We start from the raw sequence: 26146 nt of genomic DNA on the forward strand, positions 1-26146 counted from the left end.
GAAAGAGAAATGTTCCCTTCACAAACGTCGATGCACGGCTTCCGAAGCAATGCTACAAATGTAGTCTCTGCCTTTGGCCGTCGTGATGAAGCCTTCTTCACCCCACCAGGAGCTCCAGGATTTATCACAGCCAGTAGTTAGAGGGACTGGATCCATAGCCCTCAATTAGCACGGCGTAGCGCCCAATCGCAAAGCTGGAACAGGATGGGTCGTAGAAGATACCTTAAACAAAACATGAATCGTTGTTGATATCATGCCGATTGTCGTGGACAATACGATAGCAATTATATATGCGATCAATGAAATTTAATGAGCTGATTCCATTTATATAAAATCCTGCAAGTATGTACAATGAAACAATAGCAACTTACATGCATATTTAACGTGTAGTTAGTTTCATGTATATCCGTGTAAACAAGACTAAAATATAAGTCCATGCACATCAAACCATCAGCTTATGTCTTGGATATTACACGTACTTCCGTTATACAGCTGGAAATTTCTGTTGACGAACATGGACACTGAGAAACGGCCTTTTGAGGCAGTTACGGTCACCAGGTTCTTTTCGCCAGGCATGACAGTAAAGTAACCTTGTATGGTTTCTCTTAGCTTGCTTTTGATTAATGAACAGCAAAACGAGTCCTGAAAACGGATTGCTAAACGGTATTACTGGGCTATACCATCCTGATATTGAGAAATAAATATCCATTGTTAATAATGCTGGCGAATTTCATGTGCTTAACGTATGCTAAATGTATGATGTCATAATAAAATACAAAGTTATAATCAAAACGCTAAGTGCCTACACAAAATGTTGACTGGGAAAAAGAAGACAAACGCAAGTTGAAAATGAGATTATCTCTTTTACATAATATTTCTAACAAACGCATCTTGCAAGGCATAGCTATGAAATAAGCCCCCCCTGCCCCGACTAAGACTTTTATCTGAATACTATTAATATCCCTGCTGGCATGCGCCAGGTAACTAAAATTAAACGCGTGTTTCGTTTTCACACGGATAGCGGTTTCGATTTGCAAAGCAGAATAACTCATGTAAAAGAACGTTTAAGAACGTGTTTCATTAGAGTTATGAGGTATGCTGTCTACCAATAGAACGATGTTTATAAAATAATACCGCCGCTTAAGTATTAAATAGGTATACCTGCATGTTTTATGCAATATTGTTCCGTAATGTTTATGATATTACACATGAAACGATTAATTTCAATATTCCTGCTGTCAAGGACCTAAGAAGAAACAAATAAAATACACTAACCCCTGCTCTGTATGGATAGTCCGCCTCGCCTTACTGAAGAGTTCTACCAGTGTATCCTCCATTACACCCCATGTTTCCGTACCGTCTAGAGCAGTCAATTAGTTGTTGTTCACTCAGTGAGACAAGTCTTCCAGTCTGACGGGCATGATGACCTTCGGTACAAGTCTAAAAAAATATTATTTCTTGGATAATTACTGTTTCTGTATAGTTGATTAGTTTTGATTCTTAAACGTAATATAAATAGGATATTGTTCGACACACACTGTCGTTCGTCATATTGAATACACTTTAATGTCACGACGGTTTTAAGATCATGCCATTGAAAACAATAAACTGTATTTAAAAAAATGCTTTTGCAGGCCATAGTGGTAAAGTGTATTATCGTATTCCTGTACTTCATGATGGAAACCATTTGATCTGCTTAAAATGGGCAAGTCTGTGATAATGATTTTCTGATTTTAAATTTGTTAATACGTTTTACAATTTTGAAAAACTAAGCTTACTTATTTTTCGGTTGCCATGGCAACAAGAGTTTGAATAGAATGAAACTCTTTTAACAATCTTTTAGCAAACTCAATCAGCAGCAACCTAAATTATCATATGAATATTGTTGAATAAATAAGGCATTCTTGTTTAACATTAAGTTTTGATTTCTTACGGGATCGACACTTGTATCATGAGTGTTTTATTCATCAGTCATGTCAATTGAAACAATTTTACAATGCAAAAAGTATAACCTATCTTTAACACAAATTGCCATTTACCTAGATAATTGCTGAACATGAAAATACATTAAATGAATGGTACCGTGTGCATTTTCTTATTTTTGCATAGATTTTTGAATTACTTTTTGTTTGATTGCATAGATAAAAACAATTTAAGACAGATATTGCTCAGCTATAATGTATAATACAATCAATACATTATGTCATGCCAAAATTAAAATTAAACCCACAGGTGCGTTGTATCAATTGATCAGTCGCCAAATTATCGATCGCTCCGCCCACACAGTCACGTGGTATAGTAATTGGAAAACTCAGACAAGCAGTTCGCAATGATCCTGGATTAGGCGGGTGAAACTGTATATTTTGTAATGATGTATTAGGCTATTTTCTACAATGTAAACTGTTAAAGCCGCAAAATAAAATAAACTGCTTTGTACAACTTTAATACAATCATATATGCTATAGAGAGAAATTGCGTAATCAAAAGAAATGAGCAAACGAAAGACTGACTATAAGAAATGTTTTATATACATATAAAGGGAGCTGAATAAAGATCCCTTGTAAAAATGAACTTTTATTTTATTATAATCTTGGATTTGAATTAAACGGCCTTAGGGCTATTTATATATATAATTATTTTGATGAATATATTAATGATCCAATCCAAATGAAGCATCTATATCATTATGAATTAGTTCCGTTTATTAAAATGTATAGATCTCTGGTTTATTGTTTTATTTAAAAAAAAAACACCGATTCTCTTTATTTAGATATAAATCAAATGTTGAGTGGAACCATAATTTAATATATGCCTAATTTCGTGGTTTTATTTACAGATAGTCTGATATGCATTTTTATATCATGTTTTATTTAATGCGTACCAGTTACAGTTCACTCTCGAAAAATGAAATGTTGGTTTTCCAGTGCTGTTTACGAATATTCGAATGGAATTTATTAAGTATATAATGCATTTGTTTATAACTAGATAACCTTTATATGTTCATTGCAATGTTCACATTTCCTCCCGTTTCAATACAATGTATTATACACTTAACACATGAAGTCACTATAACTGGCTAAGCCGCGTTGAAAATACTTTTTGCTGTTGCTTTTTTACTTAAGTTAAAAACAATATTTAACTTAATAATTTAGGAAAGTTTCCGTTGTTTATAGTCCAAAGAAAATAAATATGTATTTGGAAATAATTAAACAGTTTTCTGATCTTGTGTACAGTAACTAACAATGCCTCAATGTTCCTATATTCTGATGAGCATATACTGTTATTTATAAATTATCTACAATTACGCCGAGATTTAAAAAGACGTGTGGCAGTTATTTGGTTGCCCAAACTGCTTAATAATATTGTGCATCAAACGGTTTAACAGAACGCACAACTGTTGTGTTCATATTTTTTTATTATTTATTATTCGTTCATACTTTCAAGAAAGATAAGTAAAATAATGTCCTTTTATACAGTATATATAGCCCCTACATTTTTAAATTATGACCGAACAGCAATGAGCAGGCATTTGATATAAAATCTGTCTACACCTTAAAAGTTACGCTCATTCCATATGTACGACACACTTCGTTTATCGGACAAAATGGCGGCCAGATAATCGCTGCTAAGGGGTATCTAAAAAATTGATATCTGTTTGGCTTATCGGAGAAATTGATTGACAGGTGGCGATTGGTTAATTATCCATCTCGACCTCGATGCCCACTTGAGCGATGACATACTGGAAAGCATTGGCAGCATGACCTCCGGAGCAACCGTTGTTACCAAAGTCTTTAGAACAGTTCACCAGTAGCTGTTCACTGAGTGGCAAGGTGTACCTATCGTTCGGAAATGTTGACCTTCAATTGGACCAGTCCCATAAATACAAATTTACTTCGCGTTATTAGAATATATAAATTCGTGTTTTTCTATAATAAATTTGACCGATACTTTTGTTGAAGAAACCTCAACAATGATTATTCCTCTTTGTAACGAAATTATTTTGGTATGTACAATTGTTTTAATCATCATGTGTCCAGCTAAAAAAGCTATATATAAACAAAGTTTGTTTACTCACTGCACTTAAAGACCAACACAAAACGCAGTGCCCTGCACAATCAAGATTGAAATATACATACATAAGGTAATATAAGGTAATATTTATTTATTTCGATAACATTAAAAAAAAACAGCCATCTCAAAATGTGACATTATTAAAAGTTCACATATAATAAAAAAATGCTTTGCACATGATAATGAATATGCAAAGTGTTTGTCCTTTTTTAAATTGTGTGTTTGTTTAAACAACCAATGCCGTCTACTGTCACTCGTTGATGTCAAAAAAAGTCCTGAACCTGTGCTGCCATTCTTTTAGCTTTACTAATTGAAGGCTTATCGTCATCAATATAGGCCTACCAAATACAACCAATAAATTTAGTTCATTCATTAAAGTCCCAGTGGTTTGTAAGTGTAAGTATTTGTTTAAGAAGTCATTAGTGCGCACTTTTTGTTTGTATTTGCATTTCAAAAATACAAGTCCTCTTTTATGCATGGTAATCATTCAAATTAAATGTCACTTGCAGTTTCATCTTATCGAAATCAATCTTATAAACAAATGTGTAATATGCAGCTTCAGTAAAACAATGAACAAATACAATTTCGTTTCAGACACTATTTAACAGCTGCATGTTACCATTTCTAAACGCTGATATATGGAAAGTATGTCAAACATATATATGGTAGGCTTTACCAAAACGAATCGAAAACTTGCATTTCGGTTAAAAAGCAAGACTGCATTTATACTGCGGGGGCTATTTAAATATAAAATAGTTTTATTTACTTTTACTTTTTTTGTGTGCGGTAAATCTGACGAATGTCTTATCAACATTGTTGAAGCCTAAGACCTTGTGATCATCAATGTTTGTGTTGCGAAAAAAGCTAATAATTTCTTAAAGATAAACAACTTCTTGCATTGATGGATTAAATAGTTTAAGAAATGAAATATCTGCCTGTTCACATGTTAAAATGACATTTAAAACAACCGGTTATGTATGTCCTTTATGAGGATTGTGAAACACTGGGAAGAGATGAAACCTTATCCAACGTTGAATTAAAACTTCCCTGTAATGGTATTGAATAATGCAGCCGCGTTTTTGTTTTCTGATGGCATTCATGGGTTCTTTACAATGTAGAAGTATATTTTCCGCCCTGTTGTTATAATAATTATCCGGGTATCTAAGCGGCAGTACATATGCATGCGTTTCTCTCATTTACATAAGAATCTTGGAGATTTTTCAAGGTACGGACTGTAATATTTCTTTTGAATTGTGTTATATTTATCGCCTTTTACTTATATCGTTTACACTATCTATATTTTTATGGACATTTTGTAAACATATTTTTTAATTGAATATAATATCACAGTATATTAAGAATCGAAAAATAAAGTTATCAAGTATATTTTCATTTGTAATAAAATGCGGAATAAAATGAGGTTTTAACAACTTAAACATTCTATGCTTTCAACGCACTTGTTATGCAATCGAGTTAAATAATTTGGCCTCCATATTCCATACTCTTCTATAATTTGACGTAGTTATGATTATGTTAAATAGTGTTCATAAAGTACCATGTATTATAAATAGTTTATTCTTTTTTTTTTTCGATAAAGTGTTGTCTTCGTGTCTTCACATCCACTGTCATCTCTATTCTTCCTCTATATATACATGTCATGTAACGCATATATATGTTTAATATACAGTTTGGTTACATTTAACCTCAAACGAAGATGGTCCTGCAAGTGGTCACCCACTCGCTGTTAGTGATGGTGGTGTTTTCGACTGTGGCGTCATATGATGGCGTCATTCAGATTGGTGTATACAACATGAGCCTCCCGACCGACGAATTGTTTCAACTGTTCAAAGAGACACATGGTAGAATCTATTTCCTACTCATACATATAAAACAAATATATGCTTAGTAATGCGAGATGTATTTACACTTTAAGTTTGAAACCACTCATGTAATTAAAGTAACACATGCACTGCGTTCTTTTGTGTTTGCAATTCACTATGAAGATATTATTTGATGATATATATTTATAAACTGAGTTTCCATGTGAAAAGCATCCTATAAATAGACATTATTTGCAGTTTTCTTAATGAGTATAATTATAATAAACTGGGAAAACACTTGTTTGATTAAAATTGGTGCCTAAATATTCATTTGTGCACTAGATAGTCTATTGGGCTAGCCTTTAAACGCTGTATTAATGCTCATTTTCTACTGTGTTCAGGTACCAACGTGTGACAAACAAGTGTTTTTACCGTTTTAGCTAGGTACTGTCTACCGTCCTGATTTGGTGATATGTCGTCTAATTTATGTATTTATTTACATCTCATCAACATTATTCATGATAAAATTCACATAAGTAAAACCATAATAAAATTGTTGCCAATCAATAATTTGATTAACAAGAGATGATAAAAGCATCAAATTAACTTTCATAATTACATGACTAGTATTATACATGTACAGTTAGATAAAACCGTTGATTTGACTGTTAATTTATGTTTGTGCGCGTGACAGAGTTTCATGTTTGCTGTTTAATGCTGATATCTGTCCGATTAGGTCGTCATTTCAAGCAAATAAGAGTTAACGTCACATTTCGACTTGTGTTACGTAGGAGACCTAGGTACGTTCTATTGTCGTTATAAGGTGACATGCAGTCTTATTTATTCACGTGCACGTTTCAGGCTGTCAAATTATAGAAAAAAGATTCCTTATATACATACATTGCATGGTGTCCAAGAAGACATACATTTCCAAAATCCTCTACAACTGCCAGCAGATTTTTAAAGTGTAGTAAGTCTGCTACATCTGCTAGCCGATGCTTTACATCTGCTTAGTCTGACACTTCAATAGCAGATTTTCAAAGTATACTTAACCTGCTACATCGGGTGGCAGAATTTTTAAAGTATAATTACCCCTTTACGTCTGCTGTACATTTTAAAATTCTGCTAAGTGTGCTGCATCTGCAAAGTCTTCTAACTTCAAACACGTCATTTGTCCAAGGAGTTTTAAAATTTCATTTCAGAACGGAAATATAAACATGTTACTGAGGAAAATAAAAGACGTCAGATCTTTGCTGACAACGTTAGATACATCCACAAACACAACGCACAATATGCAAGCGGAGAGTCGACGTACTATCTCGGGATCAACCAGTTTACAGACATGGTACTACTTAAAATCAGCAATATTATATAAGGATTTTGAAATGTTGCAAAGCACAGTGTTTAAGAAACACCATTTGATTGGTATATGAAATAGAATGAAATTAACTTGTTAAATACAATAATTTTTACCAAGTAGTACATAGAAAACATTGTCTGAAAGTGGTATTCTGGTAAGTTATGTCGCACGAGTTAAAGGGATCTTTTCACGCTTTGGTAAATTGACAAAATTGAAATAAATTGTTTCAGATTCGTAAGTTTTCGTTTCAGTTATGATATTTGTGAGGAAACAGTAATACTGAACATTAACCATGCTCTATTATAGCCATTATATGCATCTTTTGACGATTTTAAAACCTAAAAATTATAAAGCGTTGCAACGCGAAACGATTGAATAATTTGGAGAGTTCTGTTTTTGTCGTTAAATTTTGTGAAACTACGAAGATTGCTTATATAATGTATAAAATACGTCACCAATGTGTACTCGGCGGAATAGCTCAGTAGGCTAAAGCGTTTTTACTTCAGGACTCTGGCAGGACTCCAGGGGTCACTGGTTCGAAACCTGCTACGGGCAATGTTCTTTTCCTTTTTTTATTTTTTTTCTTGATTTTTTACTGGAGCTTTTACGATCCAATGTTTACATTTATCAATATAAAGCATTTAATGAATAAGTTAAAAAAATGCCAAAATCTGTGAAAAGGCCCCTTTAATTGTGTAAAAGAATCAACATGTGTTATATTAAATACACATACACCGGAAAACCTCAGTCATATAATATCCCACTTATTATAACTCCTTATCATGAAAACAGTCAAACAGATTATTGAAACAACCAGTTTATATGGAATCGGTACATTATTACAAAAAATACAAATTACAATTCAGGAAGGCTATTGTTCTGTCCAAAGAAAGCACGATTTGTTTATGAATGAAGCCTAGTAATACGACCAATATCTACAGTCCCATTAATCGGATAGGACTTACACGCGCCTGGGACCCTTTAAAAAATCACAGAAATATTATACCATCTCTTATAGAAAAGCATTAGATAACACAACCAGGAATCCACGAGATACTCATTTTCTTCCTCTTTCTGAGCTGTAGCCAGATCCCGACGAAGAAGACAGGGGAAAGCATGTATACAATAAACTTCTACAGATCTCTGGAAAATGAAATACGTGCGCATGTGGACCATATGTCTCTACCCCTAACCCTTACCCTAACCCTAACCCTAACCCTAATCCTTATTCTCTAATGCGACCTCTAAAAAGGCGTACCTAACTTTTTAACAATCATGCTATATTCATATATGTGTTAATGCAGTTATTTAAAAATTAATGTGTAGGTACATTAAAAGAGTAAAATATGTTGGGAAGATCACGTCTGCTGTTTTAACAATCTCCTGCACGACGGTCACATTACATTCACCTCTGTGTTGGGCTCAGAACGGACTATTGTTATGAAAGCGTCTCATTCATGTCATAATCATTCCAAGCGTTCATCAGTGAGGTTACAGTATACTAAACAATCTCTTTCACGACGGTTACATTGCATTAACTGCATTAAAGAAAACCATCTCATACCATGATATCTTATATCAGTCTTAATTAATTATTATAAAATTGATATGTTTTTTATGTTAAGAAACCGACATACATAAATACGTCGAAGCAATGCCTAACGTCACTTAATAAAAAATATGTACAATTGTTTACATTTGTGAAGTGCGTGTGTAAATGGGCAATAAAATAGTTCCAAAGAGTTGCATTAAAACTCACAAGTTTTTGCACGATTTATCGTACATTTAAAAGTCTTATTTCTTAATTAAATGCATGCGATCTTAGATATCCACTCAAATATACATTGTATGCGTTTGTTCGGTTTTAGCTATTTGGTAGACAAAATGGCGTGCTGAGCCTTATGCAGATTTGTATGTGTATAAGTAACGACAACTCTGCGTGGAGATTGCTGTTTTAATAGCTTGCATCTAGCGAATTTCAATCCCGTCCTTTGGCTCTGTGTTGACATCACACATTTAACACAGCATACCAAAAAAGCAACCACATTTGTTTACCTTTATAAATTGCTTCAAATAAAAAAGCAAAATTATTCTTTATTAAAATAATATTGCATGTCTCCGTTATATCTCTGCATCTTGATCACGCATCTGATGAGCCACATATGTAAATGACTACCATTGCACATGAAGGTCTACTTGGCCATCGCGCTTTGGTCCTTTTCTCAAAATTATATTATTAGTGGATAGCATGCTTAAGATATTTAAAAAAAATCCCCTGAAGAGTCACATGGAGTCGATCATACAGTCCGCACATACAGGCAGTCGTGAATACACAGTGGGACCTGTAAATTAACTCTGACAAACGCACAAACACACGGGTTTTTTTCCGATGCGCTTGGAAAATTACAAATATTATAATACATAAATCATGTGATTAGCGTGCTATCCTAGCCTTTGAAGACAGAAGAGAATGTGAAATAAATACGAAATTCCTATGCAGTAGCTTGTATTTTAACTTGGAAATACTCCATTGTTTTAGTCATAATATAATTTGTTCGTAATGAAAGGAAATTGTATCCCATTAACAAGTGCCACATATCTCCCATTAAATGGAGCAAAACTACCAAATATCGTTTGGTTGAATTGTGTGTATTTATCGCAAACATTTTGATTGTATGATCAATTGCCTTTAAATAATAATATGTTCGTTTTTTTTGTAATGTTCAGACATATAAAGAATTTGCTGTCAAATTTGCCAATCTTCGAGATGAGCATATCTTGACCGGAAATGCATCCATCTTTTTTCACCCGGAAAATTACAAAGCGCCTTCTTCGGTGGACTGGAGACAGAAAGGATACGTGACACTAGTCAAGAACCAAGTATTCTAGTCCTTAATTCGAAGATATGCACTGTTCATTAGTGTATACGTTTTAAATCATCAATGTTTTCATTTATTAAGCAACTTAACGTGACTATTTCATTTGATGTTTGTTACCCGATCTAAATAGTCAGTTTAAGAAAACCTATGTGTTATTGATGTTTATTGTTTAACAAGTTTATATAAAGCACGGACTTTAGATGAGACGGATATGAAACGGGACCGTACCGGCAAATAGCTTGTCGATACATTGTCACGTGACCGGTAGCTATCGATTAGCGTACATCGAAGCGCCGAGGTTATACATTTTGATGTTTTCAAACTATATATCATTAGAAAGCCTACGCTATGTAGTTTTCAGATATATAAATATATATTATGTTTTTCTTCTGATTTGGGCAGCCCGGCGCGTTATAACTTTAACTTTTGCAAATATCACATCGTTTTAGAGTCTAGATTTACGGTTGACATGTTCGTACTTTATACCGATTTGTAGCGTTTATATTTGGAGTTCAGTTTTAAAAATTACATCTTGCTTAGTAGAATAGAATTCTGTATACGATAGAAAAAAATTGATTTTAAAAATGAAATTAAGTAAGGAATGAAGGCGTACGAAAGTATCGTGCGGTCCTAACGCGGAGAACTGATGCTACGGTCTGGGCGATTTTTGCTCTTGTTTAAATAGCGGCCATTTAATTTCCTTTGTCATGACTATTATATATTTTTTTATGGAAAAGATTGAAATATTTTGTTCACGAAACAAATCAATAAAGCTAATTATTAATGACGCTTAATAAATTAACGATTTCAGCTCTTGTTTATAACACAGACAGGGTGTTAATTTTATTACGAGACAGCGTATATAGCGGACCCTCTTGATATTTTTCGGCCGGGATTTTCAAGAATCTTTAAATAATTTTATTAATTGGTTATGTAAGATAAATAGCCTTTCATATTATTATGCATAATAACCTCTTTGGAAATAAACAACAAACGATGAATGTTTTAACACTCATTTTATTTGAAGTATGCAAAGCCGAAAAATATACAGAATTCTTTGCTCCTAAGCAAGATGTAGTTTTAAAAACTGAACTCCAAATATTAACGCTACAAATCTGTACAAATCTGTATAAAGTACGACGATGTTAACCGTAAATATACATTCTAATACGGTATGATATTTGCAAAAGTTAAAGTTATAACTCGCCGGGCTGTCGAAATAAGAAGTAAAACTACGAAACGTAGGCTTTCTAATGATATATAATTTGTCGAAATCGGCCGAGAATAAAAGTAAAATTAGAAAAAAGACGTTAGTAGGTACATCAAAATGTATAACCTCGGCGCTTCGATGTACGCTAATCGATAGCTACTGGTCACGTGACAAAGTATCGACAAGGTTAAACGCGCGCGGGTAAAACATAAAATGTTTATTTCTCGTGTTTAACTCACTATATATCAATTATTAACAACGGAAATATACTAAAAGTTATACTTTTTGAAAGAGGAATTAACAAGCAACAAGATAACGTATAAACCAATAAAATCGGATGATAAGTTTTTGCATAAAATTGAAATTACTACAGTAAAGGTCAAATACTCGATTCAACTCCTGTCAATATACGCTCCGTGTATAAATATACTTGACATAATTAATTGCCTATTCCTATTGCAGGGCGAGTGCGGGTCATGTTGGTCATTTAGTGTGGTAAGTTAATTGTGTTAACATTTAATACATAGAGACGAACTTCAAAACGTCAGGGATATTATGTGTATTCGTATTGAAATAATTGGAACATGATACACGACCTCATATTTATGCATTGGTGTTTGTGTTTGTTATGTGTTTTGTCCTGTTTCTGATTGCGTGGCGATTTACCTTAATAAAGTACATTAAATGTATATATATATATAATGTACTTTATATATATATATATATATCTGGAGATCCAATATGTTATATTTAACACACAATAGCATCAACCTCCAGTGCTATTGAGTAAATTATATTTTCTATGAATGTATAATACCTATTTTTTGAAGGACATGGTCTTCTTTGTTAAGTTAAGCGTTTAACGAGTCAGATTGTGTTCTCAATTTCAGACTGGAACCATCGAAGGACAGAATTTCCGAAAAACTGGACAACTGGTGTCACTGAGTGAGCAGCAACTAATTGACTGCTCAAGAAACTATGGTAACCAAGGATGTGATGGCGGGTATTTGAAAGAAACTCTTCAGTACGTCACTGACGCAGGAGGTATTGAAGGCGAGGCGGATTACAGCTACAAGGGAAAGGTCTGTCTAATTCTAAATATTTTACAATTCAGTTTTTTGTAGTAAACCATTGAGTAGTTAAATAGCAATAAGATTCAAGTGCATTTTCTTATTGGTTATGCGGTTTGGAGCTTCTTTACACCGGTTTAAATGTCCAATTTGAATTGTCTGTTCCAAGGCGGTGACTTCACTTTTATTCTATGCCATGTCTTACTTGTGAACTTGTGTGTCTTTTCAAGTACATTTGTTTTGTATTTCACTGTTTTATCCTTGCAATAAATAAGGGACCGCATGTAATAAAAGATTTTTCTGCTATTAAAGGGGCCTTTTCACAGATTTTGGCATTTTTTTAACTTATTCATTAAATGCTTTATATCGATAAATGTAAACATTGGATCGTAAAAGCTCCAGTAAAAAATCAAGAATAAAATTAAAAAAAGGATAAGAACATTGCCCGGAACAGGTTTCGAACCAGTGACCCCTGGAGTCCTGCCAGAGTCCTGAAGTAAAAACGCTCTAACCTACTGAGCTATTCCGCCGAGTACACGTACTTGACGTATTTTATACCTTATATAAGCAATCTTCGTAGTTTCACAAAATTTAACGACAAAAACAGAACTCTCCAAATTATTCAATCGTTTCGCGTTGCAACGCTTTATAATTTTTAGGTTTTAAAATCGTCAAAAGATGCATATAATGGCTATATTAGACCATGGTTAATGTTCAGTATTACTGTTTCCTCACAATTATCATAACTAAAACGAAAATTTGCGAATCTGAAACAACTTTTTTCAATTTTGTCAATTTACCAAAGCGTGAAAAGATCCCTTTAATGTTACTGAAGTTTTACTATGAGTACATACATATGGAAAAATAAAGGCGGTTGTACGAATTTAAACGAATTTACTATAGTCTAAACTCAACAATGTTTAAATTTATAAGGCGATGCATTTTCCAATATAATATAAAAATAAAAGCAGCTTTGATTAAAAAAAGTCTGAAAAGCTTGCTTTTAAGAGAAATAACTCGAGGATCAAAGAAAGAATACATATTTAGTAAAAACAGTCAAATATCTTTAACAAAACAATGCTTGTGCAAAATGCCCAGCCCAGATAAATTCAGTATTTGCTCGATTATTTACAAGGATGTCTATCCGTGTTCGTTCAGCGCTGGCAAAGTTCGAGCCACTATTCGTGGTTACTCCAGCGTCCCCGATGGTGAAAAGAACTTGGAAACCTCCACTGCTACTGTTGGACCTATAGCAGTTGCCATCGAAATCAATCAAAACTTCATCAGTTACACGGGCGGTAAGCATACACTAATTATAAAATAGTTTATGTTAATTTATTATTTGAATCCGATTTAGTCACTTGGCAAACGTTTAATAAGATTTGAGGAACCACTGCTATACTATGTTAATTCAACAAACTTTCTTTTAACTTTCACACGATCAATATTTCATGAACAGCAATTTTCCCATTTTAGTCTTGAATGGCAATATATGCAATCTTTTACGATTGTATGGGTCTTTTTCTATATACACGTCGAATTTCACTGGTTTAAGGTGTCTTCTATGACGCGGATTGCTAAAAAACTTCCATAGGAGGTCACGCCGTTCTCGTGGTGGGCTATGGATCAAGTCCCTCCAACTACTGGCTCGTGAAAAACTCATGGGGCATCACGTGGGGTGAGGCGGGCTACATAAGGATGGCAAAAGATAGAAACAACATGTGCGGCATTGCTTCGCGAGCCGTGTTTCCACGAGTGTGAAGCTTTTAGCCAATTGCAATAAGACACTTAGCATCCGCATTTCATTTATCAACATGTATGAAACACCAGTTATACACTTTAATGAGACGTAATATGATATTGTTTTTTATATGTATTTATTGAAATGAATTAAGAATGCAAACTAGCATACCATTGTTTTCCACTATTAAAATCCTTACCTATGAAATTCTCTTGATCCTCTCAATGCATATAGGTAAAATAATTATTGGTTGTAAGTATTTGAACTGTATACCAAACCAGTGATAGCTTGAAATAATGTTCTATGAAATGCAACATCACGAGTCATCAGAGGTGCATCACCTCCAAAATTTTACCCGACTTCTCATCTCAGCGATTATTTTAATTATCTTAAGGACAATTTCATAGCATCTTTATTGATATTGGACTTTCACGATTGGTAAAATTACTTTTTCTTGATAATTGATTATGTCAACTACATGAGCAAAAATAAAGTACAATATGAACAATTCGTTCGTGTTAATAACGAAATAATCGTTTCAAAGCAATCAATTTAAAGTGAGTTGAGTTATTGTAGGTTCCACATTTGTATAAAATAACTGAAAACACTATCACACGTTGTTGACATTCCGAAATATCTGGATTAATTTCACTGTAAAGTTTGTTTTTACAAATATGACAATGTACAATCGCTTGCTCTAACAAAACTATTGTTAATCCAGTATTCAACTAAATGACAATAACTGTTTTAATATGATTATACCTATTTTACGGGCAAAAGCTTTTTAAGTTTTTTTGATAACCATGTATTTTTAATAAATATATGGACATGATTGTGTTAAAAAAATTATAATTGTTGCAATAATTAAGTAATGCATCATAAAAAATCAATCTTAAAACGAGTAACATGTTCCTAGCTTAAAGATCTAGCATCTTATATTTTGTTTGTTTTCTAGCAACAGGAATTTAAAGCTGGTTCGGTGGCTGTGGTATAAGGCTCTAGGATAGGTGCCCCCCCCCCGGAGAACTGCCCTTTCAAAAATTTTTCGCTGGGCGGAGAACTGCCCCCTCACTGTTTTTTAATGGGCGGAGAACTGCCCCCTCACAGTTTTTTAGTGGGCGGAGAACTGCCCTCCTGCTGAAAAATAGCGGGCGGAGAAGTGCCCTCCTGTCATAATTGAAGACCCGGAGAAGTGCCCCCTAAATAAAGAAATTGCGCGGCGAGTAAAGTCGATATATAGATCGAGTATTACAATGACAAAAAAACGCCAATAACTTTCTTGCTAATATGGTTAGAAAGTAAGCGAAATTTATGCAATTAATAAAAGGTATAAAACAACAGATAATACCTGCATCGGCATTGACGTCGCCATATTGATAATAACGTGATTTCCCCCTTTTTGCTATTAAAAAGTTATCGCGGCTGAATTATTTGATATTTTCCCCGTCAGTTAAATAAACAATTAGTATGCAATTTATTACATCCTTATGCAAGCTGAAAACAATAATTTATTTGTTTATTTTCTCCAATAACGGATTTCGACGGTTCAATATAATGATGCCGTATGCGGCTTTCATCATAGGTAACAAGTGCTCAACAATTTAAGTCCGCCCGGTCTACGTGTTTTATTAAAACACGACTTTTACATGACATTCATGTACAGTGATGCGGACGATAAATGGAAATATACTTGCGCTGAAATTACATTGTTACCGGATAAAATGTGTACGGGTATAACGTAAAATTACCCGTAAGTATTGTTTTCATTACGTACTCGCCATAAGTAAATTATTGCTCACCATTTGAATTTTTACTTCTCATCGGAAACCATTTATGTTTGTGTAACTGTTTGCGGTAAAAAGGTGTGATAATGATGCCCGACATTTCATGTTAATTGAAGTTGACACGGGAGGGCACTTCTCCGCCCAATGAATTATTGTGAGGGGGCAGATCTCCGCCTGCTTAATTCTGACAGGGGGGCAGTTCTCCGCCCCTAAAGATTTAATGGGAGGGCAGTTCTCCGCCCATAAAGATTTGATGGGAGGGCACCTCTCCGCCCCCTTTAAAATAAGGGGGCAGTTCTCCGGGGTGCAGTTCTCCGGGGGGGGGGGCGCCTCTCCGGATACCGTGGTATAATGGATGGGGTGTCTGCTAACTTGCTTAGTCACTGGGAGGTCTCTCTATTGATCCCTTAAGTGGGAGCATTCTTTAGATAACCATAAAGACATACTATGGCGTACCATTTGGGTTGAAAGTCAAGAAAACCTACTAGGTAAAAACAGAAATGTACGTCAAAGTACAACAATTGTACGTCGACATACAAATATAAAATACTTCAAAGTATATGTTTGTATGTCAAAGTACAATTTGTACTTCGACACACATGTTTGTACTTCGACGTACACATTTTCTGTACAGCCAATCAAAACACTTGTCTATTGAGCCGCTTTTCTTTCTGATTTATTCATAATAAATGTTAAAATCTTTTTTTTAATTAAGGACAAAATGAATAAAAATATCAGAATGGAAAAAAAAATAATAGAAGTTTCAAGTATTTAAGCCATTGAAAAAGATTATATACAAATTTGAAGAAGATTCATTTGTTACCTTTTTAAAATTAAATTATTCAGCATATTGTGAGTATTTATTCATGCGGGGCGGAGTATCACGACCGTCCAGCGCACTACTGTGTAGGAAATTCCCAACGGTAACCAAACAGTTACCAAACATTAACGGGATAAATAATGTATAATAACCTCCCCGTTGGTCGTATTTTGTTGTATTAACCATAACTTGCATAAGTCAGAGGTTACTTCCGCCACGTCAGGTCAATAAATACGCACAATATCTATGAGTAAGCGGTCGATAGTCGCATAATTCGGTATAAATAATAATAATAATAATGTTCAATGTCAAATATATCTAAAAGCAACATATGTAAGGTATCTTCTGATTGGCTAACACTCAAGGGTCGGTGAAAATTGTACGTCAAAGTACATTTCTCGTTCTACCTAGTAGGTCTTGTAGACTTTCGACGTCATGATACGTCATACATGTATAGACACTAAGTACTGGTCCTACCCCGGAAACAGTTTGTTTCATCAAATGTCTCAATCAACTTGACAGCTTGCTGAAGCAGTTGCATTTAGCATACAGTACACTGATTTAACATAATCAAAATCATGTGATGTGTCAAATCAATTTTGATTGACAAATTTGACAGGATTTTTTTAAATCCAATAAGTTTTAGACTGTCAAATAACACACAATACGTATTGAAAGCCATACCACTAGCTTTCGTCTGTATACCACTGACTTCATCAGAAGAATGATTTCTACTGTTGGGAAACGTTAACACTCTAATTGTCTTCTTATTTATTATCAATGTATAATTATGTGTAATAGCATAACAACATACTTGTTTCGCAATTAAAATATTAAATAAATACAGGTATCTGGCAGGATTCTAATTTTCTTTCGCAAACTATTGTTGAATAGTTTAAATTTTGTCGCCACAAAAAAAATAGCCATTTTGTAGCAATTCTTAAATCAAGTCTTAACTGCATACACTTAGCTCTATAGTTACAATTTGAATGCAAATATTAGAATGCGTCATGTTATATCATCCATATTTTTTTATTTAAACATTCAAATAACGCATAACACAGTACATATATAAAAAGGTATGTGGTATTGTGTGGAGATACAAAACACTTCACATCATTAATTTGCACATAAAATAATTGTTACAAAATAAGTAATACTAAAACACTGTCATCAACCTACAGTACACGAATATTTACGTATATGAAATTACAAAGTGGTGTTATTTTATTTTCTTTTACAAAATTAACAATGCTGGTTTTGTACTAGCCATAAAACATTAATCATGGATTAACAAGTAACAACCAATTTATTAATTACACAATATAAAGGAAATCTTATTAATTGCATTATGCATTTACTAAACGAGCTATTTGCTACTGTTTAGAATTACACTATCTTACTAAAAATGATCACAACAGGTACTTAGTGCTTTTACATACTTGTGGTAAGTTTTGTATTACTAGTTTGACATTTATTGGCAGACACTTGTCGATATACAGACTAAATTTGCATGGGAACTTTCATATTTTTTCAACATAATTGCCTTCAAATTGTTAATTTAACAACCCTTTGACATTGTTTGCACATCTGATCTTATTATACCATAGTTAATTTTTGTTTATAGATAGACAGATATAGACTTTTCAAAGTTCTATAAAAGTTCACACATGTTCTATCCAAGTAAACCAACAGAACCAATAAAGATCACCACAGATAATCACTGTGTGAATAGCTTGGAAACTTTGATAGTTCAGGAATCCCTCCTTTGTTGATTTCTGTAAACCAACACTGTCAGTTTTGCTGGATAGAATGGCTTGTGTGATGCCCAGCTCTTGACTTGGCAGAACAGCTTCTTAAGACGGAAAACCAACAAATATCTTAAAATCTGATCAATAATGCAGACAATTTATAAATGTCTTGTATTTTGTTGACTTCGAATCTGGAAGACTTTTTACGTAAAATTGTGATAAGAAAATCCAAAGGTATCGGATTTTGTGGTTTTAGGCCTAAACTTATTATAGTGATATGTAACCTTTCGGGATATCGGTAAAGTGCGAGCAGACGAGGTGTAAATACGTTTAAAATTAAAGCTAAAAGACTAAAAAGTTAGATCGGAATATCTTTCAATTTTATGAACAAATGTGTTTATAATGGATAACAACGACAACTTACCAGAATATTGCTCATTATCACACGTACAACTTCTTTCTTAGAGCGAATGGAAAATGCGTCACGAATTCTGACAAATAAACAGTAGGGTGTGGTTATTGAAATACCGCGATAATACTGGAAGAATAGAAATGTCAACTATAATGTTTAAAACAAATATTTTTTTAACAAGCGTTTGTGATTTGTCAAGATAATAATAACAATAAGATATCGAAAAGATCAAAGCAAATATATTCGACAGAAATCTGATATTCGGCAATATATTTAAGACGGGTTATGTTCACGTAAATTGTGTTTGGTAAAGACTGTCACTATATGTAGTGAACCAGTCTTCGGCTTATACCCACTGAAGAAGAGTATTCAGGGGAGCTAATTGAGTAATGTCTTAATTCTGAAACGGTTGCGAAGAAAAACAAATAATGCGAGAATATTTAGTGCGATTCGCTACACAATTATGATGTCATTGATATAATTTTTCCTGAGTTATGTATTTACATGTGATATAGCATATGTCAAAGTGTTTTTGATTTGTTCAAGGTCAAAAATAGCATCGCGAAAATATATGTCGCGTGGCAAATTTTTTTGAGACGCATCCATATGTGGTATTCTTATGTAATTTTATGTCTAAATTTCCATATGTATGAACGGTGAACGCCCGTTTCGCGGGCTTCTGCCCGTATTAAAACCCAACATTCAACTAGCAGAAGGCTCCAACTAAATTATATTATACGGATAGCGAGTTATGACATGATGTGTTCGAATGCAACAAAGTTCGTAATGGGTGCTCTGCTGTTTTATTGGCTCTTGAGAAACGAGCTCGTTTTTATCACCACTAATCAGAACTTTAACAAGTGGACGGTACTGTTTCTTCCTGTCTTTCTAATATACTACTCAAGTATACCGTAACTGTTCTCCTGTCACCTTCTGACCCCTTTGTCATGACCATGTCTATACGGACAGGTTTCTGAAGAGCTAAACAGGCCTTTTTATCAGTTTGAAATTGGGGGAAAATATCCTGTTTCTAGCGTCATGGTCCGTCAAGATCAGGGATCGAGCTTCAATTCAAGAACATCAACACATGTCCTCCAAAAACTTGATTTTTTAAAATAGCTAGATCTGTAAGTTTTTCAAATTAGGAAAACATTATCCTAATCCGTTGCTAGATAATATCTAGAAATGCTTATATTTAGACGTTGGGCTAAACTAATGTCTGCCAATTTTCAACAACAAACGTTTTTAATTTCCATTTTCCTGCCAGTCCGACAAGTCTCATAAACCGTTTTCTCACATACCGTACCTCTCAATTGCTTTTATAAGAAACTGGAGATCAAAGAATTCTTTTTTTCACAAAAATGCGTAAGCCTTTTTAATTTCCATGTGGGCCGAAGATAGCAATACAATTATTGGCGTTTTGTGTGCCTCTGACATCATTTAAAACAGTATGATTAAAATTAGCAACAGTTTTGAAGCTTATAAATATTAAGTAAATCAACCGAAACTCAAATCTTACATTGGTTATTATTTAAATACTCCAAATGCTGCTTACTTGCACACCTTTATTTAGGAATTTCTCTGTACCTAATTCGCCTTGGTGGCTATAAACAGGTGTTTTGCAGCTTGAGCACCATTACATGGAAGCATTTTTTTTCAAAAGCTTGTCAAAGATATTCTTATCGTGATGTAAGGCTATTTTTAAGGCATGAATCAAGAAGTAAAGTGACTTATTTATTCATTTTTGTTTTGTATTTGATCGTTTTAAATAAAGAGCATGGCAATGACGAATCCGCAAAAAAAACTTTCGTTTTCGAAGGCCATTCAAAAGTTGTTCTTGTTTGTCATGCATTATTAACCATCCGATATTTAGATATATCCGGTAGGTGTTTGTGTTAACCTTCATATATAAATACTTACCCGTATATAATGTATAGTAATATTTTTGTAAATATTGCGGATTTAACGACTGCTGTAAGAGCAGAAGTTTTAAACCATACTGAAGTTTTCCCAAAAGCTCAGAACGCGTTTATAATTCAAATTATACTGGGTATATTTACTTCCTATTTTACAAGTCTGGTGAACATATATGAATGTGTAACAAAAACATTAGTTTAAAAAGTTCAAAAGCAGCTACAAATTTATGTAAACAAAGTGTTAATTGTTATTTTTGTTTTGAGGTCTAGTTTATATCATCAGTTTTGAGTTCTATAAACTTGAAATTTAAGTGCGTGTAGTGAGATAGTAAATGATTCCTTTCAAATTAAAGATGGTAATATTGTGCTTTTTTTAAAACATAAATCAGGAAGTAAAGTGTCTGAGTGAGTCAGTGTTATCATTTGTTTGCATTTTGCTCGTTTAAATAAAACTTCCTTTTCGACGAATGATCACAAGTCATTGCGGGTTGTCTGGGATACGGTCAGTTTTTTTGTTATCAGGAGTATTTAAATAATATCGAGCACATGCTATCTGAACTAACTTTGTTATTGTAGGGATATCAACTACGTCGTTAATCTTTCCTTTCATGACAGTAAGTAATTTTTACATTTATTTGTATTTTGGTTTTGTAATGTAAGTATACACAGTCAACGATGTAAAGGATTGTTTTACTGTCACAATGTGTCTATTCGAACCTTTCGTCGGTTTTGACCATGCTAATGAAGTTAATAAATAATTTATAATGTCCCTAAACTCCTCTCCTGCTAAACTGTTCAATAAAGACTACGCAAAAAAATGCAACTCGTGTCTTAGAAATTATACATATTGCCTCAGTATTATTGTTCGTTTTCGCAAGAGTCTAAGATTGTTAAAATAATGACATTGAGGTTGAAAATTACCAATTGTTAGACCAGTTGACTGACCGGCTCATGTCTATTCATTAAATAAAAAAGAATGCAACTTTTTGTTCTATATTAAAATCCTTTAAAATGTACTTTTCTCAGCAACACCATTTTGATTTGCAGATAGTTCCAAACAAAGGTTCAAATGATAACTTCTTACTAAATTATTTTGCCATAAGGCCATCATTATCATAAGTTGTCAGCATTAAAGTTCACAAAGGGTTTTTATTTATTTATTGAGTACGTTTTAAGTGATTTATTTCATAGTAACAATACTGATTCAACCAAATCAAAGATGCTGTTGTCGGCTGCGACGCTTTTGCTGTCGGTGCTGTTCGCACAATGCACTCCGACTTTGACGTCATATGGTGACGCTATTCAAACTGGGGTCTACAACATGAGTCATACGACCGAGTCATTGTTCAAAATGTTCAAAGACACTCATGGTAAACTATAAGATGCTCCTTGACATATAAAATGGTAAAATATAAGATCGTGCTTAATTCAGGTCGTGCAAAATTGTAATAATGCATATTACTTGTATATAATTACATGCAATTTTTTATCACGTCGTAAAACCTCAGTTTGTTAAAAACATGACCAACGAACAGCTTGTTAATGTGAATCTGCTAATTTTTATAGTAAATAAGAGAGTGATGCACTTCATATACGTTAAAGAAAACTGTGCATGTACATATTTTTCAGAACGGAAATGTGACAGTTTAGCAGAGGAGGAAAAACGACGTCAGATATTTGCTGATAACATCAGGTATATCAACAAACACAACGCCAAGTACGTCAGCGGAGAGTCGACGTACTATCTCGGGATCAATCAGTTTACAGACATGGTAAAACAGATAATAATATAAATGAATGTACTGGATGTTTTATGCGCCAATCAATTTTTTGATTTAGCATACTGATTACAGAACATCTTTTTGTTTTTTGCACTATAAAAAGGAAATCTTAATAAAATGCAAAATGAGATTTAAGTAGGGTTCTTAAATAGTTTTAAAATGTGATTCTTTTCAACTTCCTTGTTTTGTGAAACTATCCATTTATGGTAGTTGAAATGTCATTTTGACATTGTATGATCAAATGAACTTGCAAGATTAAATTGTTATAAAGCTTTCGCGATAATATAAAATGGCCCGTGTGAAAATATTTTGCTTTCCTTTCCCACTGCGGGGAATCACGTGGTTTCCGACTGTTTAGAAATGTACTTTCAGTGCCTATCCTGTTAATGTAAGTGCAAATCTAAATCGTGAACGCGCTCATTTTCTGAAATTGTAATGCATTGTTCATCATCGCATGAGTACTAAAATTATCATTTCTTCGAAGAGAAGTGATTGAAACACCAAAACGCGGCGATTGTTTCAGTCATACTACAATAATAGTATCACCAATCACCAAGTGTACAAGACAATTGCTTCGCTGATCGTGCACCAGTAAATGGACATTGCATTATTGTTACTGTCATTATGTCAAGTGGATACATACTTTCCCATACATTACTGAAAGATGTACAAAGGTTACGTATAAGTTTGTATATTTAAACACGCTGAATTGATATGCTCATTGTTCGCCCATCAAATATCATGATTATCAAAATATTACTGTAGACCTATGAAGAATTTGCTGAACAATTTGCCAATCTTCAAAACAAAGATATTTGGACAGGGAATGTGTCCATTTATCTCTTGCCAGCAAATTATGCAGCGCCATCTTCCGTTGATTGGAGACAAAAGGGATATGTGACGCAAGTCAAGGACCAAGTAAGTTGTGAATACATAAATGCACGCGCATATAATCAGCATATATAGAAAAATGGGCTATATTTTTGATTACATTGACACATTTTAGAGATTCTTAGAAAACCCTTTTATGCCGAGCAAATAAACAAATATGTATTCTACACTCAACTAGCATTATATTGATCCCAAAAGTGTCTGTTTTGTAAGTGTTAATTAGACAAAAAAGGACAATGGCTCAAAACACGGAACATCAAATGACGTCACAAAAATAATGAAAATTGCGTGTTATACTGCGCGTAACAGCAAAGCAGAAATAAATTTTACATTATTTATATATGCACTCCTAATAGTGTGATAAAACAGGATTGCATCTGTGTTTGACAATTGATATGTTGTCCGCAAGATACAATATGCATGGAAGTATCCTATTTGCTTGATCATTTTATCTGTTTAATATGGTATTCTCGGTCCGTCGGTGATAAAATAATATAGTTTCTTTGATATGTTATTTCAGATCCTTTGGCGAACATCCTTATTAAAGTGTGATATGCAATCTAGTATAATTGTATCTGTTTCAGGGAAACTGCGGTTCGTGTTGGTCATTTAGTGCTGTAAGTATATTAATAGCCTTTCAAGTGTTTTTTTTATAGAACACTTGTTGTGTAAAAGAATATATTCGTTAAAAAGTTCACTACTACAAACGCTATGCATTTTTATGTTGTTAAGTAAAGTACTAACATCAAATCTTCACAAAAGGACATAGGTCGGCAATAACAAGCCTTATTTTCAGACATATTTCATCGTTTTAACTGACATCAACAATTGGATCTTTATCATCTCAACACGTCTTGTTATTGTGGCTTCTTCTAAACAAAATGTGTAAATAAAGAGTTTGCCATATTACGTGTCTACAAAACCTATTCATTGGGTGAACCCATACAGTTGGAATTCAATTAACCGTGCAATTTTGCAGACTGGTACAATAGAAGGTCAGCATGCCCGGCAGACTGGAAGACTTGTCTCACTGAGTGAACAACAACTCATTGACTGCTCTAGACGGTACGGAAACAATGGTTGTAAAGGAGGATACACTGGTAGAAGTCTTCAGTATGTCAGCGACCAGCCTGGCATAGAAGGCGAGGCGGACTATCCATACAGAGCAGGGGTTAGTGTATTGTGCCTCTTCTTTCGTTATGGAAAGCTGGAATACAAAGGATTCTGATCTTTTATACAACCATGATATCGGTTTGTCAGCTGTGAAAAGCTATGCTAATTTACTCTTGTAATAGTCTTGCATGATGCCTTAAACTTCTTAACACGTTCGTATAGGTTATGTTTTATGCTACCATTTATACCGGTATGAAAGCCCAATTTACAAGCAGTATTCAAAGCACCATCAGCTATTTTACCACTATAGACATTCATAGTTGTATTTATTTGTGTAAAAGCTAAAGCGTAAGTTAAACTGTGCTTTTTAACATGTGCATTTAGGACTCCTACCCCTGTTCATTTACCAAGAGCAAGGTTAGGGCCATCATTCGTGGATACTATACCGTCAATCCAGGCGAAAAGAATCTTGAGACCGTCACCGCCTCAGTTGGGCCTATCTCAGTTTCCATGTACGTCAACAGGAACTTCCAGCACTATATGGGAGGTATGTGTAAAATATTAGCTTGTCTGATGTGCATTAAGGTTCCTTTTCGTATATATATGCGGGATAAATTCGCGTTTACTATGCATGTAATTTGTTATTGTTTTAATATGAATCAAACTGTCTGCTTGTTTAATATACACTGAGTTTTGCATTGGTATAATATACACAGAATCAACTCCTCGCTTAATTTGCGTAGGATTTTAGTTGGTTAAACATGCACAGAAAGGACTACTCGTCAGATATCTATTGAAGTTGCAATGGGATAAATGACATCGGTGCAAGATTTAATACAAATGGAATATGTTCACAAGTTTTCATCAATGAAATATATAATTTTGATAAGATTATCAAAACCAATCGGCCTGATAACAACCAAGATTCATGCTCTGTTTAAGGTGTCTTCTACGACCCATCATGTTCCAGCACTGCGATTGGACGCCACGCCGTGCTAGTTGTGGGCTATGGATCGAGCCCCTCCAACTACTGGCTCGTGAAGAACTCCTGGGGCACCAGGTGGGGTGAAGCGGGCTACATAAGGATGGCCAAAGATAGAAACAACATGTGCGGCATTGCTTCGCAAGCCGTGTTTCCACGTGTGTGAACGGAACATTTCACTTTCTTTAAGAATAACGCTACTAGCGTTTTCTGGAAAAATTAAGGTCAATAGTAAAATCGCATAAATGGCACTGTGTTTGTTTTAATTTTGTAAATACATAACAGCCATTTTAATAATAACAATATGACTTAAACTGAACTTATACAATGAACAATTTAATGCTTTTATACTAATGGTAAGGTGTTCAAACACTTATGAATATATTAGAAATAACAAAAAACAATGTTTGTTAATAATGTGTAAAAACATACAAATTTCAATTTTCAAGTCTTTTAACATGTCATCAGTTATGTCGACGTGTGTGATAACGGCGCGATTAGGCTAGTATTATGTACCTGTCGATTTTCCGCCATCAACACACACA

General features: G+C 33.9%; 2 protein-coding genes across 3 annotated transcripts; both read left to right on the forward strand.

Moving 5' to 3' along the window:
* Window positions 1–5172: 5172 nt before the first annotated feature.
* Window positions 5173–14628, forward strand: LOC127850089 (procathepsin L-like). Its single transcript, XM_052382863.1, has 8 exons — window positions 5173–5296; window positions 5759–5930; window positions 7094–7236; window positions 9979–10131; window positions 11803–11835; window positions 12231–12422; window positions 13546–13708; window positions 13966–14628. Exons 2-8 carry the CDS (start codon window positions 5786–5788, stop codon window positions 13989–13991), a joined length of 855 nt encoding a protein of 284 aa, XP_052238823.1. The 5' UTR covers window positions 5173–5296; window positions 5759–5785; the 3' UTR covers window positions 13992–14628.
* Window positions 14629–21181: 6553 nt separating this feature from the next.
* On the forward strand, window positions 21182–25850 carry LOC127850087 (procathepsin L-like). 2 transcript variants are annotated; one of them, XM_052382859.1, is made up of 8 exons: window positions 21182–21336; window positions 22026–22204; window positions 22464–22606; window positions 23381–23533; window positions 24091–24123; window positions 24486–24677; window positions 25004–25166; window positions 25562–25850. In XM_052382859.1, exons 1-8 carry the CDS (start codon window positions 21302–21304, stop codon window positions 25765–25767), a joined length of 1104 nt encoding a protein of 367 aa, XP_052238819.1. In that variant the 5' UTR covers window positions 21182–21301; the 3' UTR covers window positions 25768–25850. The 2 variants fall into 2 exon arrangements, with proteins under 2 accessions (XP_052238819.1, XP_052238820.1); XM_052382860.1 differs by having other exon boundaries at window positions 21307–21448.
* Window positions 25851–26146: the final 296 nt, after the last annotated feature.

The sequence above is a fragment of the Dreissena polymorpha genome, chromosome 11 (genome assembly GCF_020536995.1).
Source record: "Dreissena polymorpha isolate Duluth1 chromosome 11, UMN_Dpol_1.0, whole genome shotgun sequence".
Classification (NCBI taxonomy): domain Eukaryota; kingdom Metazoa; phylum Mollusca; class Bivalvia; order Myida; family Dreissenidae; genus Dreissena; species Dreissena polymorpha.

Excerpts from the sequence above, each read along its gene's own strand:
- LOC127850089 (XM_052382863.1), top strand. The coding sequence starts at position 5,786 with ATGGTCCTGCAAGTGGTCACCCACTCGCTGTTAGTGATGGTGGTGTTT. Across the intron at positions 5,931-7,093 it reads ACTGTTCAAAGAGACACATG|AACGGAAATATAAACATGTT; the intron begins GTAGAATCTATT and ends ATTTCATTTCAG. Across the intron at positions 10,132-11,802 it reads TGACACTAGTCAAGAACCAA|GGCGAGTGCGGGTCATGTTG; the intron begins GTATTCTAGTCC and ends TTCCTATTGCAG.
- LOC127850087 (XM_052382859.1), top strand. The coding sequence starts at position 21,302 with ATGATCACAAGTCATTGCGGGTTGTCTGGGATACG. Across the intron at positions 22,205-22,463 it reads AATGTTCAAAGACACTCATG|AACGGAAATGTGACAGTTTA; the intron begins GTAAACTATAAG and ends CATATTTTTCAG. Across the intron at positions 24,124-24,485 it reads CGTGTTGGTCATTTAGTGCT|ACTGGTACAATAGAAGGTCA; the intron begins GTAAGTATATTA and ends GCAATTTTGCAG.